This window comes from Dryas octopetala, chromosome 7 (genome assembly GCF_963921425.1).
Source record: "Dryas octopetala chromosome 7, drDryOcto1.1, whole genome shotgun sequence".
Classification (NCBI taxonomy): Eukaryota; Viridiplantae; Streptophyta; class Magnoliopsida; order Rosales; family Rosaceae; genus Dryas; species Dryas octopetala.
Window position 1 is genome coordinate 1171245 of NC_141372.1, and position 16856 is coordinate 1188100.

A 16856-nucleotide genomic window follows, 5' to 3' on the forward strand; every position below is an offset into this window, starting at 1 on the left:
GCAAGGAACTTTTGCAGACCATGAGGCTATTCATCTCAAATAGGACCCTTACTAGTTCTTTGTAACCAGAGCAATATCTTCAGCTGATGAGGTGAAGCCTGGCAGAGGCAGAAACAGACACGTACATACTCTAATCTTCTCAAGGTTTCGTAAGGAACAAGATGGTGGAGAATGTCTTGAAGACTAAAGTGATAAAGATAAAGAGACAAGCTGACTGATTAGCAACAGGGATAGAGATAAAAATTAATGTCACTGCTGTGCTGCCTCACTTGTCTTACACTAATGGATAAGTTCAAATTTCAAGTTTCAAGAGGACAGTCCCAATGAGATAATGAGATAAGAAGAACAATGTAGAGAATACAGTCCTAATGAGATAAGGAGAATTCATGCATCGACACATTCAAATTTATTGATAAAGAGTTGCATACATAAAAAGTACTGACAGAGTTCTATCAATACTTAAAGTTACACTGACACATAATTTATAGATAAATTTCTATCAATGAGTTGCACCATAATCTGCTAATAAACTTCTGTCAGTGTTCAAAAGTAAATACACTGACATTCAAATCTACTGATAAACTTATGTTTATTGACATTCAAATCTACTGATGAAACTTTATCAATATACAGGATCAAAAGTTAAGTTTGTTTATATCTGTCAATCAGTACTAATTGTCTATATACTGTCAGTTATCAGTATACAGAATTAAAACTCAAGTTTGTTTATATCTATCAGTCAGTACTGATTATCTATATACTATCAGTTATCAGTATATATGATCAAAAATTAAGTTTGTTTCTATCTGTCTGATTGTCTATATACTGTCAGTCAGTATTGATTGTCTATATCATCTCAGTAATGCTAACTACTAAGGAATCACCCTACACATCCAAATTTACTAATAAAATCTTTATACATCTAAATCTACTAATAGCATCTTGTCAATATTCAAGAGTTAATAGCATCTTGTCAATATTCAAGAGTCAAACATTCATCAGTATTACATGCAGTGTCTGACGGATCAACTGGGAAAAGGAAGCAGATGAAAACCATGTGAGCTAGAGTTGGGATAGCTTTGCTCCGACGACGTCACCCCAAGGCTGACGGATCGAGGAAGTTTGATTCAAACAAACAAATAGAGCTTTGAAAGCAAATTCACATACTATATTATTATCTGTGTTTAAATGCAAGGCACGTACAACACAAATATGTCACAGTCGACTATAATATTTCTACAGTACTTTCTACACGACTACACCTACGCCTGATACATCATAATGTATAGTACAGTACACCCCAAAACAACTAAATACATTGAAAAAATAAAAGACCATATAATATGATATGACATATATACACAGAAGAACCCATGCGGCACCGCTGCCGATTGACACATACTCCATATATCTATCGTAAATATACATATCATCCTTTATGATTTAACCGTTTCCGTACGTATATATATATAGTACGTATAGCTATACTATATATATGTGGATACTTAATTTATACAACTGAAGTGATTTCCTTCCCCACCAAGTTGTTGCTTGAAGCTTGAATTAGTTTACATGCACCAAGGAGATCGCAAGGCTTCCCAGCTATTATTCCCATCAAGGAAATTGCTGCCAAAAATCTGATCTCCCATCAGAACTGGGAAATCAATGGACATGGCAGCCTCTGCCCATATTGAAGAATCTTCACACACTGGCAGGTTTGTGCTTAAATTCTCCCACGAGTCATTAACACTATTGTCCTCCACTTTGATGTTGTTGTTGTTTTCCTGATGATATGGGTAATTACCATGGGGCTCAAACTCAGCGTTCCCATTAGGATAAGACACCACAGAATTGATCTCATCATGGAGTACTGGTACTGCAAAATCAACATCCTTCACCACCCCACCAGCTGATTCTGGGTTATGATTATTAGTGTTTGAGAAACATGCATTAGTAGTACCTGAATTCTGCAGTGTTTGGGCCATCTGGGTGTTATTGGGCCCATTGGAAGAGGAGATCACTTGATGATGTTGATGTTGATGATCATAGTGAGGGACTAATTGGTCGGGCAAATTGAGCTTTGCCTCCGAACCATAAAGTTTACGAGCAGCAGAATCATAGGCCAAGGCAGCTTCATGGGAGGTGTCAAAAGTCCCAAGCCAGAGACGAGCACCGCGATTGGGTTCACGGATCTCAGCCACCCACTTTCCCCAGGTTCTCTGCCTCACACCTTTGAAAGTGCACATAGCATTTTCTGGACCTCCTTTCCCTCTCATACACCCCTTTCTTGAACTAGCTTGTGCTGATTTTCTCACTTGTTTTCTCTCCCCACCCCCCACATTACTACTACTACGGCTCACATTCTCTGGCTTCAACATTATCGTAATTGAAACAGAGAGAACTCTGGGGAGAAGCTAAGCTAGAAGGAATTTGGGATTGGAATTGGGATTTAGGATTTGGGATTGTGATTTGGATTGAAAGGTGGTAGCTGAAATGGGTGGCCGTATTTATATGACAAGTTAGCTGAATAGGAGGCAGGAAGGAGTAATGAGGCATACCTGAAACGTGGCTTTAGCTGGAGGAGTGTTGATACTTGGCAATTGGCATGGTGAACAAGACAGATCGTGTCAACGGCCAGCCTCACTGTTTGTTTCTCTACTACACACTTGGCCAGGCCCTTTGTTTGCATACTGGCTCAGGTGGCACCCAGGGAGGAGCCACATTCCATATTTGCTTTTTCAATTTCAATTTCAAAAAAAATGAAAATTGTTTGGGTTTAGCCGTTAAGCGGTGATTTGGATAATGGTCATTTACTATTGGGGGCGGTGACCCTGTGAACCGGTTGTAGATAAGAGCAAGGCGTCAGCGGTATTCCCAAACCAGCTTTGCATGACAATTAGCAACGCGAGTCGATACGTGTGCTTTTCCTAAATCCCATGAAATAGCGGGCCTTGGAAGTTGGAACTGAGTGACAAAACAGAATCGATGGATTAAATGCGTCCAGATTCATATGGGACCCACAACCTCACGAGTTTTCCGCACAAAGAAATGAATCTTTCCGACGGATTCCCTCTGCAACTGGCACCTGCCAGTTTCTCAAATCATTGCACACGTTCTCTTGTTTGTTGTTATCCCATCTTCGACGAGCTCTACAGTACACCCATTCATGTCAATGATGTCATACATTCAAATCTAAGTGAAGAAAATCTATGGTGAATAAGTGAAAATGCGATCCCGTCAATATTGAGAAATACAAAGAAAGAGGAAATTACAGATTTAGTCCAATTATTTTATACCTAGTTCAATTTTGGTCCACAATCTTTTTTAAGTTCTGTTTTGGTCCACTAATTGTTTCACTTGTTCAATAAAGGTCCAGATTTGTTTTCTCAAATTTGGCCTGCTTTTTACCCTATCAAATCTCACCCAAATTCAGCAAATATATACTTGTTTTAAAGCTATGCATTTCTTCTTTACAACCATATAAAGATCATTCAAATTGGAGTTCTAAAACTCAAGATAATTGACCCTAAAGTAGGGTACCAAAAACTGCCAATTTTTCAAATTTCACCAAATCTCAATTCTTTTAGATTATAATACTCCAAATTTGTTTTTATGACTAAGAAATGATGAAATATAACTTATACTTCAATTATAATTGAAGAAAACACAACCCAAAAGATTTAAAGTCACAAATCTGGACCTTTATTGAACAAATGAAACAATTAGTGGACCAAAACAGAACTTAAAAAAGATCGTGGACCAAAATTGAACTAGGTATAAAATAAGTGGACCAAATCTGTAATTTCCTCTACAAAGAAAATAAGAAAAAAAGATTACATTTACAGTATAAATCCTAAAATTGAGGTATTTGGATTTCATTCATTAATTGAAACCCCCAGCACAAGAAAAAGGATTACATTTGCCAATTCATTCATTATAGGATTACATTTAGCATGTATGTTCAACCCAAAAACGTCCTAACCTGTCTAATTCAGAGGACCTCATGCAATATGGGTCTCTGTTTTACAAACAACCTCAGGATCTCACATTTTAACCTTTAGCACTTTCTTAGACCTGCCCTTATCTCCTTCAACATCTCATTCACTCTGATGCCTTTCCTGCAAAAACCAACATAATGCAACTTTCATTTAGGCTGATGCTCTTGTTACTGCATAGAATAGAACAAACTACAAAGCAGGGGTAGTTCTGAGTAGCTATTATGAGTTATATATATTAATAATAAACATATCTGTCTGACATAAGCTTAGTACTTTACCATCCGATGATCGACCAAAATGTGGTTTTAACTGAAGGGTTACATCAGACATATGCATATTTTCCACCAAGTAACCATCCCAGGGCAGAATAAAATGCCAGGGAAATTTTTGGGGAAATCCAAAAATTATAAATGTTCCAAATGCTGGAAGATTGATCATTAGTGCAAACAAATTCTTCTGCCCCTCGATGTTTTGACTCCTCCTAATGAAATAGGTAACTGAACTCCCAAAGGGTGAGGAGGGGTTAAGAAGAGTGTAGAGGCTGGAACTTAGGCCTGTGGAAGATGTTAAGTCTTTTACTGTTTCTAAGGCTTTCGTCAGAATAATTGCAGACCCAAAGTCTTGATCTTCTTACGACAAAAAACCTAAGCATTTGTATGTCGCCTAAACCTGAATGAGGACATTAGTTACTAAGTAGATGACATAGTAAACAATCATGTTATGATAAACACATAAATAGGCATTTAGATTATATGTAACTTGAATTTAATTCCCAACGGCAGTAAACTACAAAGAATAATATCAACAATAATTCTGAATTTCTGATAAAAAAAATAGTTTCCACTTTTTTCTTATTCAGAATAAAAATGGGAAGTCCTTTTTTATGTTTGAAAATATAAATTAGTGCATTTTGTAGGTGCACAGTGGAAAACAAAAAGACAAGAAACTTTAGGTGTAGAAGTAAAGCATGTGACAAAGCATCCAAAATAATGGTGGTGAACTTACAGAACACTGACTCCTACAACGGCAAGGGGTCGTGGAAAGTCCTCAATATCTTTATCCTTTTTATCTTTACTGGAAGCTCCTGAAGAGCATATATCTGCATTGCCACCTTCAGAGGGCAACGGTTGAACTGCATCTCTAGTGCTTGTTTCTGGCTCAAGAGATTCCCCATCAGTACCGAGTCTCATTATTTCTTCAGTCAAAGATGGAAGCCTGTCCCTTGCCTGAAATACAGATATATTTCATTTGAAAATGAAACTCAGGGGATGACAGTAATCACAAGGGAAAAAAAAAATCAATGGCACAAACCTCAGGAAGGTCAATTTTATTCAACACCACAATGTATGGTCGTTCAAGGTAATGAGGATTATACATTCGCAATTCCTACAAAAAATAAAACCAGTAGTTAGTACGGATATTTGAACAAAAAAAATTATCTATATTGCACACATGATAAACACTCGAACTGCTTTTTGGCTTCCCCATATCAAAACACAATGAAAGCTAACCAGTAATTACAAGGGGGAAAACTAATTACTGTTAAAGAATCATCATTCACAGGTAAGAAAATTGACATCAACCATCAATAATTTTATGCAACTAGACTGAGAGGGTCTGGTACCAACAGGTATAGATTAACGTTTGAATCAAATACTGCAAATAATTAAGGGACAACATACTTCTTTGACGGTTCTGTAGTCATTTACAGGATTCTCAGCTGCTGCATCAACAACATGGACCAATAGCCGAGTCCTCCTCAGATGCCTCAAAAAATTGCGACCAAGACCCTAAAGGAGGGCAGAGTTCGAATTAAGCAACTTGGAGCTTTAGAATAAGTGAGTAAACAAGACAATAAAATTACCTTCCCAAGATGAGCCCCTTCGATAAGACCAGGCAAATCTGCCAATGTTGCTTCAGAAGAATACATCTGTGCCCCTAAACTTGGGTCACCATCAAGACGTCCAAGGTTTGGCATTAAGGTTGTGAAAGGATAATCAGCAATATCAGGTCTTGCAAGTGTAGTGGCTGCCAAAAGGGTTGATTTTCCAGCATTCGGAAGGCCCTACAACAATGGGAAGAAATATTTTAGAAATCTAAACACCATATTACCACCTTCTATAATAGTCTTGTTCTATAATTTTTTATTCTCAACCCATGAAACGCCAAAATATAATTTGAAAAATAAAAACTCAAAAAGGGATATTTGTTAGTTTAGTCAATTCAAAATGTAATGAAGTAAGCAAGACTTCCTCTTCAATTCAATTTCATATTAACTTGATCAAAAGTTCAAAACATTCATTACTCCATTTCACTACACAAAAACTTAAAATTTTGAGATTGTAAGTTGCAAAATCCCTAGTTAGATTCCCTTTCTCTTGGAAAGTTGCTAACCAGTGTAAGCAACCAGTGACAGAACCATTACCATAATATCCATAGTCAGGAATCAAGCTCAATAGTATCAGGTCTATTAGGACAAGGCAAACCAAGTCTGGAAACCAAGAATCAGGTTGAATAAAGTACATTCTGGTCTGACAGATATTGTGCTCAGTAGTGTCAGGTATCGTCTGCTTTTGAACGACTAAGCACCAAAAATTTCAGTTTCCCAACAGATGAATTAACACCATCACAATAGGGTAATTGAACTTTTATGGGCAGAGATTAAAATAGAAAAAGGACCGTGGAGAAAAAATATATGTACTTTAGTAAATTGAAAACAGGAGGACAATACTTACAACCAAACCAACATCAGCAACAACTCGTAGAATCAACTCCAAACTAACCTCCTCTCCAGGTTGACCAAGAGCTAAAACCTGCAATAATCTAAAAATGAGCACATAAATGCACAAAATCGTATTGTTATTGAGTACATATTATAGTATTCTACTTCTATATTAAGGTATAAAATATTTGTTTGAGCAGGTTCCGAAAAGAGAAAGAGAGATGGAGAAGAAAGATGTGTGTCAAGAAAGGCAATCCACTGACCCAATACTTGCATGCTGATGCATAAACATCACAATTCTGTGAAATAATTACATTTAAACCTACTTTCTTTTACACTTTGAAAACTCCATTTCTAAATATAGGTGGGGAAAAGAGGAAAGAGTAGTAGTCATTAATCAATGTCATGAATCTTGCTGTGAGGATCTATTTCATGACCACTCATGAAACTAGGTTCAAGAATGAAAATGAAGAATAAACAGGTTAAATACTAGATGAAGAAAAAGCACCATCACTTTTACGGTTTTTACCTTATCACTATCATCTCTCATCACATTTGTAGTCAAAGCCATCAACTTTTTCTTACTATGCTCTGGCGTTTCTAACAAGCTAATCTGCCACAAAAGCCAAGAAAAATTACATGTAACCTGCAAAATGACACTGAACATGCAACCTACATAATTCTATCTACTGAAATTTTCACTCCATTTAAGATGTATGATGTCTCACCCCTCCTTGTCCACCCCTTGCAACAAGGACTTCATCACCTGGCTGTGCTAGATCGGCCAACAACTTCCCTCGTTTACGCTTCACTACCGTACCTAACATTAGCACAGATACAGGTATAAGGCAAATGGAAGTGGGCTGAAATTGAAAATATTTAACTTGAAATTCTTCCATGAAATTCCCAATTTACTACATGCACTGCAAGTTGTTATAGAAAACATAACAAGACAACACAACATACAAACCTACAGGCACGGGAATACGCAAAGTTGGGGCAGCAAGTCCATCATGCACTTGCGAGGTCAAGACACCCATTGCATCCACATTCCCACCACGTTTTGCATTGTGCCTGCTTTTGGTGTGAAGTTCCAGCAGTGAATCTTTACCCTCATCTGCATACACCACAACATCACCTCCATGACCACCCACTGGAAGAACAAGAGACCCACCAAAGTCCCTCTTAAACAAGCTTCTCCTCCTCATCTTCTCCTTTTCGTGTTTCCCTTGCGGCTTCCCAGTAGCTCTCTGGTTCGGCATGGTGAGGACTGCACCATGGCCTCCGTCTCCTGCACGAACTGTGATGATGACCTGGTCAAAGTACTTGTGGGGTTCCTTTATTAAGGTATTGGGTTTCAAAGCAGGAGGAGACTCTTTGTCTTTGCCTCTGGTAGTAAGTCGGCAGCTTATTGCGTAGTACCCAATTTTTTTCAAATTGCACGACTCTCGGTCACACCTGTATGTATAACAAGCCATGGAGGTTACTGGGTCAGCATAAAAAAGTGTCTAATTGTTGCAGAGAATACCGCATTTCATTGTTGAGGATTGGTGGAGAAGAATTTACTAGAAGTGATTCGAAATGTAAAGATGGGAAAAACTAATATTACTTCAGAGATTACCTTTCAGGGAAAATGGTGCCGTAAAGCGAGGATTTGTCCCGGAAGAGATACGAAGTTGATGGTGGTTGGGAGATGAGAGATAACATGTCTGAATAGTGAAGCAAACAGCGAGCTACTGAGCGGGCGAGCGAGACAGACAGAAAATACTCAAACGACAGGCTAACAGTCTGCGGGGCTACTGACATTGCTAAGGCTCCCGCTATTCTCACCCCTTTTCTTCTCACCTCACACTCCTCATTTTATAGTAAAAATTACATTTTTATCTTAACAGATAAAGATCAAGAAGAAATGAAGAATATACAAATTATACAATAAATCAATAATACAATTCAAAAATAGAAAATTTTAAGAAAACAATTTTTTTTTTTTTTTTGGTATTAGCCATTAGGGCGGGCCTAAGAAAATGATTTCAAGGTGCTGAACCATATTCAGAGGCGAAACGTAAAAGGGACTAAGAGGGGCCATGACCCTTGCAAACTTTTGAAAAAAAAAAATTGAGCAATAAAAGTTGTGGATACCAATATGTTGAGCATATTGTTGTTTGTAATTACATTTTTTTGTCCCTTCTATAGTTCTATTCTATTATTTTTGTGAACATTACAATCAAATCAAATGTCAAATAACTCAAAACGCACAACATCATTTGAATATTATTGGTAAAGACAACAGTTAATCTGTAATTAGTTAAAGAAAACAGTTAATCTATAATTTAATTTGATTAATAATTCATACATATACTTACATAGAACATGGCCAACGGAAGGAAAAAAAAAATTACAACGCCTCTTGTCAAAATCTGACATTATAATTTAGATAGATTACACAAGTTTACAAGTCAAAATAAGCACCATAACATATGCAAGCCTTGCAACGCATTACATCAACTAAAATACCGAACCTAAACAAAACCAATTGGCACAGAGCTTTTACCCTATCGGAGTTTTATAAATCCCCAGCCAATCAAGATGCTCACAGTATTGAAGACTATTTTCTACACAAGAAATATTCTATGCCGCCCACTCCACATGTGGCAACAAGATGAAAAGCAAACTTGCCATACTGTAAGATATGGAAACTCAACAACAGCAATTGCCCCCAGCCTGTAATACTTCAAGCGTTTCCTCAATTAGCTTCTAAGAAAATCCTTCAAAGAAAATGGTGGAGGTCCATTCTGCAAAATCACATAAAAAAAGGGTGAGGAATTAATGCCATCTTGCATTTCACTACTACTTCTCTTGTAACTAGGAAGTTGTTCATCCCAATTATCTCCAAGTTATTTAAATGGATAATATACATACAGACATATTTTATATGTGTATGTACACACACACAATACCACTAAGTGAAGTGTAATGGATGAGGCTCTAATAGGGTACAGGCCAATCCTAAATAATCTCTTTCTTTCTTATAACCCAAAAGGTTGCATGTTATCTTTCTGCTCAGCAGTCGGCCTTATAGTTGAGGAATCCCCTAACTAAACCAAGTACTACCGTTACTCAGGAAAGATATCAAAATGCAATGATTCAATCTATACTTGTAGCATAAGCAATGTCATTCCAATCACCCCCCTTTCATATGACATACATTGTCAATTTACCTTCAGTTTTTCACTGTGGTACACAGGCTACAAAAGAGACCATGTCCCTTGTAACTTTGTGCCTATACTTCTGACAATGTAGGAGCCAATGAAACCATGTACATGGATAGGTTAGATTTCTGCAATTGCAACAAATAATATAGTAGATAAATTCCCTGTGAAGCCCACCTCAGAAGAACAAATCTTTCTTCCTAACATTGTTTTCAGACAGACCCATTATTTTTCCAACTAAACACACATACAACAGAGAGTAAGATGACACACCAACTAAACACTTTTAGCCATAGACCAAATAATCCAGTGACAGTCATTTATAAAAAGGAAGAGCATGAAAGGCTAACCAAGGTCAGATGAGAAGTGAAAACGGGTTTCATTTTTCCCAACAATGCAGCCTCAAGAATTAAACATTAAGATAAAGACCAACTAACTGCATTTTACCTTGACATTATCTTCACTTATGCATTGTCTAACTACTGTTGTCTGTTGTATTAGCCTTTCCATTGCTACATACTTGGGCAGGTTTGAGTGTGCTGACAATTACCATGATTCATGAAACACAATAAAAAATGAGTAAATTAATGATTGTTTCAAATGATCAATTTACAATCAATGAAACAAATATACGATATTTGCAAGGGAACATAGGAACATAAATGGTACACAGAAGAATGAAGGAACTTGGGTAACAAACCAAGAATCGCTCGATTCAAACTATCTGCAACTTGCTGTCGATAGTCCAAGCTAAGCAAATGAAACATTGGGGACTTCTCCGGTTCTTCATAAGCAAGCAGAGCCATGAAGTCCTAAAGCAATACCAAACTTGAGTTTAATACTATACATACACGCATACAAAATAGAGTCAGACTGTGCATATATATAAGAAATAGTTAAGAGTTTGAGGCATACTTCAAGCTTTTCAACATATATTTCCACCTTCCCAAAGGGGGTCAACTTGGTCTGGGCAAATTCCAAAGCTTCTGTGCTGCCAAAGAAACAAAGAATTAAAAAGCAAGAAATGCATCATACAAGCTTCTAGAGGAGTCATTGTAATTTTGCTCACCATTTCCTAGAGCAAACAAGTTCAACAAAGTGCAGACTCAGAAGGTCGAAATGCAAGTCTTTATTTTTCTCCAGTAAGTCATGTGCCAGCTCTTCTGTCAGTTCAATCGCCTTAAGAGCGTTCCCCTCCACTGCACAATTAAAAATTCCTGAGGACAAAACAAACACACAATGAGCACCATCTGAATCAACCACTCCGACATTATTTCCAAGCAAAATAATTTCATGACCAAAAAAAAAAATGACCCACTTTTTCTTTTCTCCATATCTTCGAGACAGTCAGCAGGCTGCTGCATCCCAGTAGAGGCAACAAATGACTCCACTGTATCTTTATAGCAGTTATGCACAAGGTATGAAAGAACAATACTGTGAATGTCATTGTCATTGATAGCCTGTCAAGTGTCCATAAAACATTAACAAAATAAACATAAAAATTATGCACAATGGAAAACTACATCAATTCACCATCGATATATAGTTCGAGTTCAGTATCAGAAAAAATATTCTTCTTCATATATTCAAGTGCCCCAATGGGCATATGCAATTGGCCCCAATATGGTATCGATGAGTCAGTCAATGACCAAATCAATGTATTTGAACAGTAATTAGGTGTGATTATTGAGTCAATGACCCTAACTTAGAATAATTTGAAAAATAAAAACAAAAAGGAAATAGAAACTTACAACGTGATTGTAGTGACGAGGATCGACGTCCATGATTCACCGGGTTTTGAAAACCTTTGGTACAGACTAGTATGAGGTTGAGGGAAGGGAGGGGTTTATAGTTGGTGGCTTTCGGGTCAAAGAGAGGGGTTTCGGGTCGGACCCAATGAAGGCTTATGTATCGGCAGGCATTCAGAATGAGACACACACAGAGACAGAGTGATCTGATCTCTATCTATCTGTATTATTTAGCTCTAACCGCTACTGCTGTCTCTAGGTTCTTGCACGGCGTGTCCTTAAATAAGGGTCCGGCCTAAAGTTCAAGGCAGTGCCCTCCTTAAGTTTATAATCAATTCTAAATAACATATTAATTTTAATCTTATTTTATGACATTAATTTTAATCTTAATGCTGTAATGGTCAATGTCAAATGAATAAAATCTGACTTTTAATATTTTTATGTTATTTTGCTTCTCTTTTTTCAATATTGAAATATGGTGGATGCATAATTAAAATTTGAAATATCTCCAACATTATAAAGATAAATATCATTAGATCACTGACTATTTAGTATGTTATTTTACTCGTTAAAATTACAATAAACTCGAGTAACGAGGTATGATATTAGGATTGGACTATGAGCATCTTTTTTAAAGGATTCAAACTTTGATTTTTTTTTTTTTCAATAAAGTGAAAGGAATACAAGTTCAAAATAACTAATTAGTGACTAAATTTTGTTTATTAATTGAATATAATCAACATTATTCTTTCAGGAGGAAAGAAAAAGAAAGAGAGAGAGAGGGAGGGAGGGAGGGAGGGAGGGAGGGAGGAGAAGGCGGTTGTCAACGATAGGAGAGGCTGCCGACGACAAGGGTGACGTAGTTGATTAAGTCGAGTTGGGATGGGGTGAGTTTTTTATTTTTAATCATTCAATTTTTTTATTTAGTTAGGAATTTTGAAATAGAGGGTCAAGAAAACAATTATGAGGTTTAAATTTACTTCTCCAAATATTCCAACAACCCGAGATAGTGTCATCTAGATTCAACACAAATGGTAAAAAAATTTCTAAGAATAAAAAAATGGGTTTTTTTTTTTTTTTATATTTAGTACCTAAATTTTGACTATTGTCTTAATGTGGTACCTAAATTTTTATTTGTCTCAATTGAGTACCTAAACTTTTATTTTGTGTCTAATAGATACCCATGTGAATTTATGTTAAAATTGTTAACATAAGTTAGAGACAATATGGTCACTTCAAAAAAATTATATTTTAATTATAATTTTTTGTTTTTTTTGTTTGTTGTGTTTTTTTTATAATGTTAAACATATAAAGAAAATAATTAAAATATAATTTTTTTAGTGACTATATTGCTCTTATCTTTTGTTGACAATTTTAACAAAAATTCATTTTGGTACCTATTAGACACAAAATAAAAGTTTAAGCACTCAATTGGGACAAATAAAAATTTAAGTACTAATTATGAAAAAAAAAAACCCTAAAAAAATTAAGAAGTTGAATTTATGTCCAATGAAATAAAAGATGCTTTATTCGAAAGATAGTATTTACATATAAGTATCATTTTTTTCCTTATTGAGAAATATAAATATCCCTATTGACTTCTTATAAGTTATAGCTTTGCTTGAAGATAGATTAGCATCATCTCATAAATTCATAATAATCCAACAAATCACCATCAAGAGTTCCAATTTCTAAATTGGGAAAGTAAAAAAGAAACACAACCTCACTTGTTACCAAACAATGTCCAGTTTTAACTGGTCAGAGTCTTAGACCCTTGAAGAAATTTGGTCCAATCAGACAGGTCCATACAAATACAAGAAACATGGTTCTCCATATTTCCAGGCACCCAATACAAAGCAACAACCCCTCAAAAACCCAAACCAGCAGCCTCCCTCGAAATGAACCCCTTGTTGCTTTGCCTCTGTCTCCTTCTAACTTTTCTTCTTGTCTCCCACCCTTGTTTCTGTTCGCCTTCACAACCGACCTCTGAACTCTTTGAAGCATGGTGCAAGCGGAATGGCAAGTCGTACTCTTTAGAACAAGAAAAGCTGTACAGGTTCAGTGTGTTTGAGGACAATCTTGCCTTTGTTGCCCAACACAACGATGTGGGCAATTCTTCTTATACCCTTTCTCTCAATGCCTTTGCTGATCTCACTCACCATGAGTTCAAGGCCTCTCGCTTGGGTTTCTCTCCTTCATATCTCAGTCTTAAGCGTCAAGCAGATCAAAAGCCCGGTGTAGTTCGTGATATTCCTTCTTCAATAGATTGGAGGAAGAAAGGGGCAGTGACCAATGTCAAAGATCAAGGGAGTTGTGGTATGCCGATTTTTCTTCTGAATATCTACATATTTCAATTCTTCTTGTCTAATTATTTAATATTAAACTTTGTCTTTAGTTAATTATTAGCTTTAATATCTATAATGGGAATTTTGTCGTGAGCATCATCAATAGTTTTATGTTCGGCTTTTCTTGTTTTTTGGTGACTTTTAGTTTGCCTGAATTTTAGTTTGTTAATGATCTGGGGTTGTCTGGAGCCTTTACAGTTTTTGCTGTATCATTGGCTCATTGAGTGATTGTACAACTCACTGAGGTAAGTTAACTCTGAAGCCAAGAGGTCTACCACTACCAGCCTTCTTTTATCTTGTATTGGGTGTATTTGCATGCTTAATGGAGGTGTGAATTTGGTGTGAATTTAGAGGTAAAGATGCTTGCATCAAACAATCCAAACTAAACTATTGATCCTGATCGAGCATGAATTAGCTTTATGGGAGATAGTAATGGGACTTAGTATGCCTTACTGCAAATTATTTTCCCTGTTACTTTTGGTTCTGATTTCTTAAGGTTCATCTTATGGTTTGCTTGCTTTTTCATCAGCTACATTCTTGGTGCTGATCGGTTCAATTAGTTAATATGCAAAACATTAGACAATGATAAGTAACTTCTGGAGTCATTGCACTCATGTTATATTAGGAGTTAAGCATTTCTAGGAATATTGAAACTATTTCTGTCACTCCCTTAGTGAGTTAGGGATATAATAATTGCATATTGCTCTCTTAACGTAAAATTTGTGAGTAATTGTTTTTTTTGTATTGTATAGGTGCTTGTTGGTCCTTCTCGGCTACTGGTGCCATTGAAGGCATCAACAAGATTGTCACAGGATCACTTATCAGCCTCTCAGAACAAGAGTTGGTTGATTGTGACAGATATTCTGGAAATATCGGCTGTAATGGTGGACTGATGGACAATGCATTTGAATTTATCATGCATAACAACGGGATTGACACTGAGGAGGATTATCCCTATCAAGGTTGGGAAAGCAACTGCAATAAGAAAAAGGTATTAGCTTCTCTTTTCCCCTCTGCCTCCCCCGTCTGCTCAATCCCAATCCTTGGAGAAGACATGTTTTTATGGTCCCTTCAATAACTTTGCAAGAAGTATAATGCTCTGTTTTCTTATTCTGCTAATTTAATTTACATTGTAGTTAAACAGGCATGTTGTGACCATTGATGGTTATACTGATGTGCCTCCAAATGATGAGGAACAACTACTACAAGCTGTGGGAAGTCAACCTGTGAGTGTAGGTGTATCAGGCAGTGAGAGAGCATTTCAGTTGTACTCAAAGGTTTGTCTTAATGGTCTTATTACCTCAATGGCATTAGATTTACCCTTGTCAATCATCATTAACTCACATATTTACTTGTGCGATAGGGGATTTTCACTGGCCCATGTTCAACTTCTTTAGATCATGCTGTATTAATCGTAGGGTATGGTTCGAAAAATGGAGTGGACTACTGGATTGTAAAGAACTCATGGGGGAGCCAGTGGGGAGAGGATGGCTACATGTACATGCTACGCGACCATGACAATCCCGAAGGGGTCTGTGGCATCAACATGTTAGCTTCGTATCCAACAAAGAGTGGGAAGAACCCCCCTCTTCCCCCACCTTCCCCTCCGCCAGGTCCCACCAGATGCGATATCTTGACACAGTGTGCAGCAGGGGAAACCTGCTGTTGTGCGTTGAGGTTTCTCAGGATATGCTTTTCTTGGAGATGCTGTGAGTTAGACTCTGCTGTCTGTTGTAAGGATCACCGTCACTGTTGTCCCCGTGATTATCCCATTTGTGATACAGAAAGGAATCTCTGCCTCAAGGTTTGCATCAATCGGTTTTTTGCTAGACATAATATGAAGCCTGATTGTTTTGATCTTGTCTGGTATGGAGTCACATTGATGTGTACTGAAAACTACATCACTCCCACTGCTTTCACTCCACCACATATCAAATAAATAGACTCTTCTATTATTGAACTTAATTTAGTCCACAAGGTTTTTCACTAATAATGATCTTTGCACAAAAGCTTCATGTACAAACTTTGGTTACTTACTAGTTATATTATTTACTTTTTTCACCGACTTTTTGAGAAATTTCCATCTACTTATTCTATTCATTTTTAAAATAAACTATCTGAATTTGATTCCTTTTAGTTGTAACCATTTTGTAGAATCTAGCTTTATAAATTCAAAACATTTCTTGTCGTTGTTTTTGCTAGGATGATGCAGAGTGGCTGGAGGCTAGTGGGAATTTAACAAGGAAAGCGCTTGAGAGTAGAGGCATTTTTGGGAAGTCAAGCCGGTGGGGCTTTATTGAGGGTTGGATCCAATGAAGTTCTTCTACTGGTGTAAGTATGGTGATCAGTCATTTCTTGCCAGAGGATAAGATTCTGCGCATAACTTGAAAACAAACGAGTCCTGTTGTACACATCAAAATCGATTGAATTTATATTATCATTGATGATCATGTAACGTTATATTGAATATCTTCTCAATACATGAATAAAATCAAGAGCACCTCTCACCAAGCAGAGGGTTGGAGTCATGAGTCTTCCCTTCATGCCATTGCTTACGATAACTTGCTATGCAAGACTACAACGGTTGCAGTCTTGCAGATTAACGCACACACATGAAATCCAATATAAAGTTTAAAAAGTACATGCAAATTGATTCCAGTTTCTATGCAAACATGACTACATGAGTGTTCATATCAACTGGGCCAATGCCTCTAGGTCCTCTTCACCGTGGCCAGACGGATGGTCCTCTAGCCACTTCACCTCCTCCACCAGGTAGGGTGTGACGCGGACAAGGTTGGTCACTCAGATATGCTCTTGGCCTTTGCAGATCAGGT

The 16856-nt window shown here is 36.9% G+C and overlaps 3 protein-coding genes across 4 annotated transcripts; 1 reads left to right on the plus strand and 2 right to left on the minus strand.

The window, feature by feature from the left end:
* Positions 1-1405: 1405 nt before the first annotated feature.
* On the minus strand, positions 1406-8529 carry LOC147278167 (putative GTP-binding protein OBGC2). The gene is made up of 12 exons (XM_086250124.1): positions 8342-8529; positions 7691-8178; positions 7449-7540; positions 7250-7333; positions 6734-6811; positions 5863-6063; positions 5681-5788; positions 5310-5384; positions 5004-5224; positions 4065-4118; positions 3086-3149; positions 1406-2369 (listed from the first exon to the last, which is right to left on the minus strand). The coding sequence occupies exons 1-12, from the start codon at positions 8524-8526 to the stop codon at positions 1569-1571; spliced, it is 2451 nt and encodes an 816-aa protein (XP_086106250.1). The 5' UTR covers positions 8527-8529; the 3' UTR covers positions 1406-1568.
* Positions 8530-9025: 496 nt separating this feature from the next.
* LOC147278168 (LisH and RanBPM domains containing protein) lies at positions 9026-11935 on the minus strand. Of its 2 annotated transcripts, XM_086251278.1 has the most exons (7): positions 11681-11935; positions 11248-11389; positions 10999-11146; positions 10845-10920; positions 10630-10741; positions 10377-10468; positions 9026-9512 (listed from the first exon to the last, which is right to left on the minus strand). In XM_086251278.1, the coding sequence occupies exons 1-7, from the start codon at positions 11711-11713 to the stop codon at positions 9468-9470; spliced, it is 648 nt and encodes a 215-aa protein (XP_086107404.1). In that variant the 5' UTR covers positions 11714-11935; the 3' UTR covers positions 9026-9467. The 2 variants fall into 2 exon arrangements, with proteins under 2 accessions (XP_086107404.1, XP_086107405.1); XM_086251279.1 differs by lacking the exon at positions 10377-10468.
* A 1572-nt stretch (positions 11936-13507) lies between these two features.
* On the plus strand, positions 13508-16538 carry LOC147278169 (cysteine proteinase COT44-like). Its single transcript, XM_086249698.1, has 5 exons — positions 13508-13993; positions 14775-15013; positions 15159-15299; positions 15386-15826; positions 16225-16538. Exons 1-5 carry the CDS (start codon positions 13576-13578, stop codon positions 16336-16338), a joined length of 1353 nt encoding a protein of 450 aa, XP_086105824.1. The 5' UTR covers positions 13508-13575; the 3' UTR covers positions 16339-16538.
* The last annotated feature ends 318 nt before the right edge of the window (positions 16539-16856 follow it).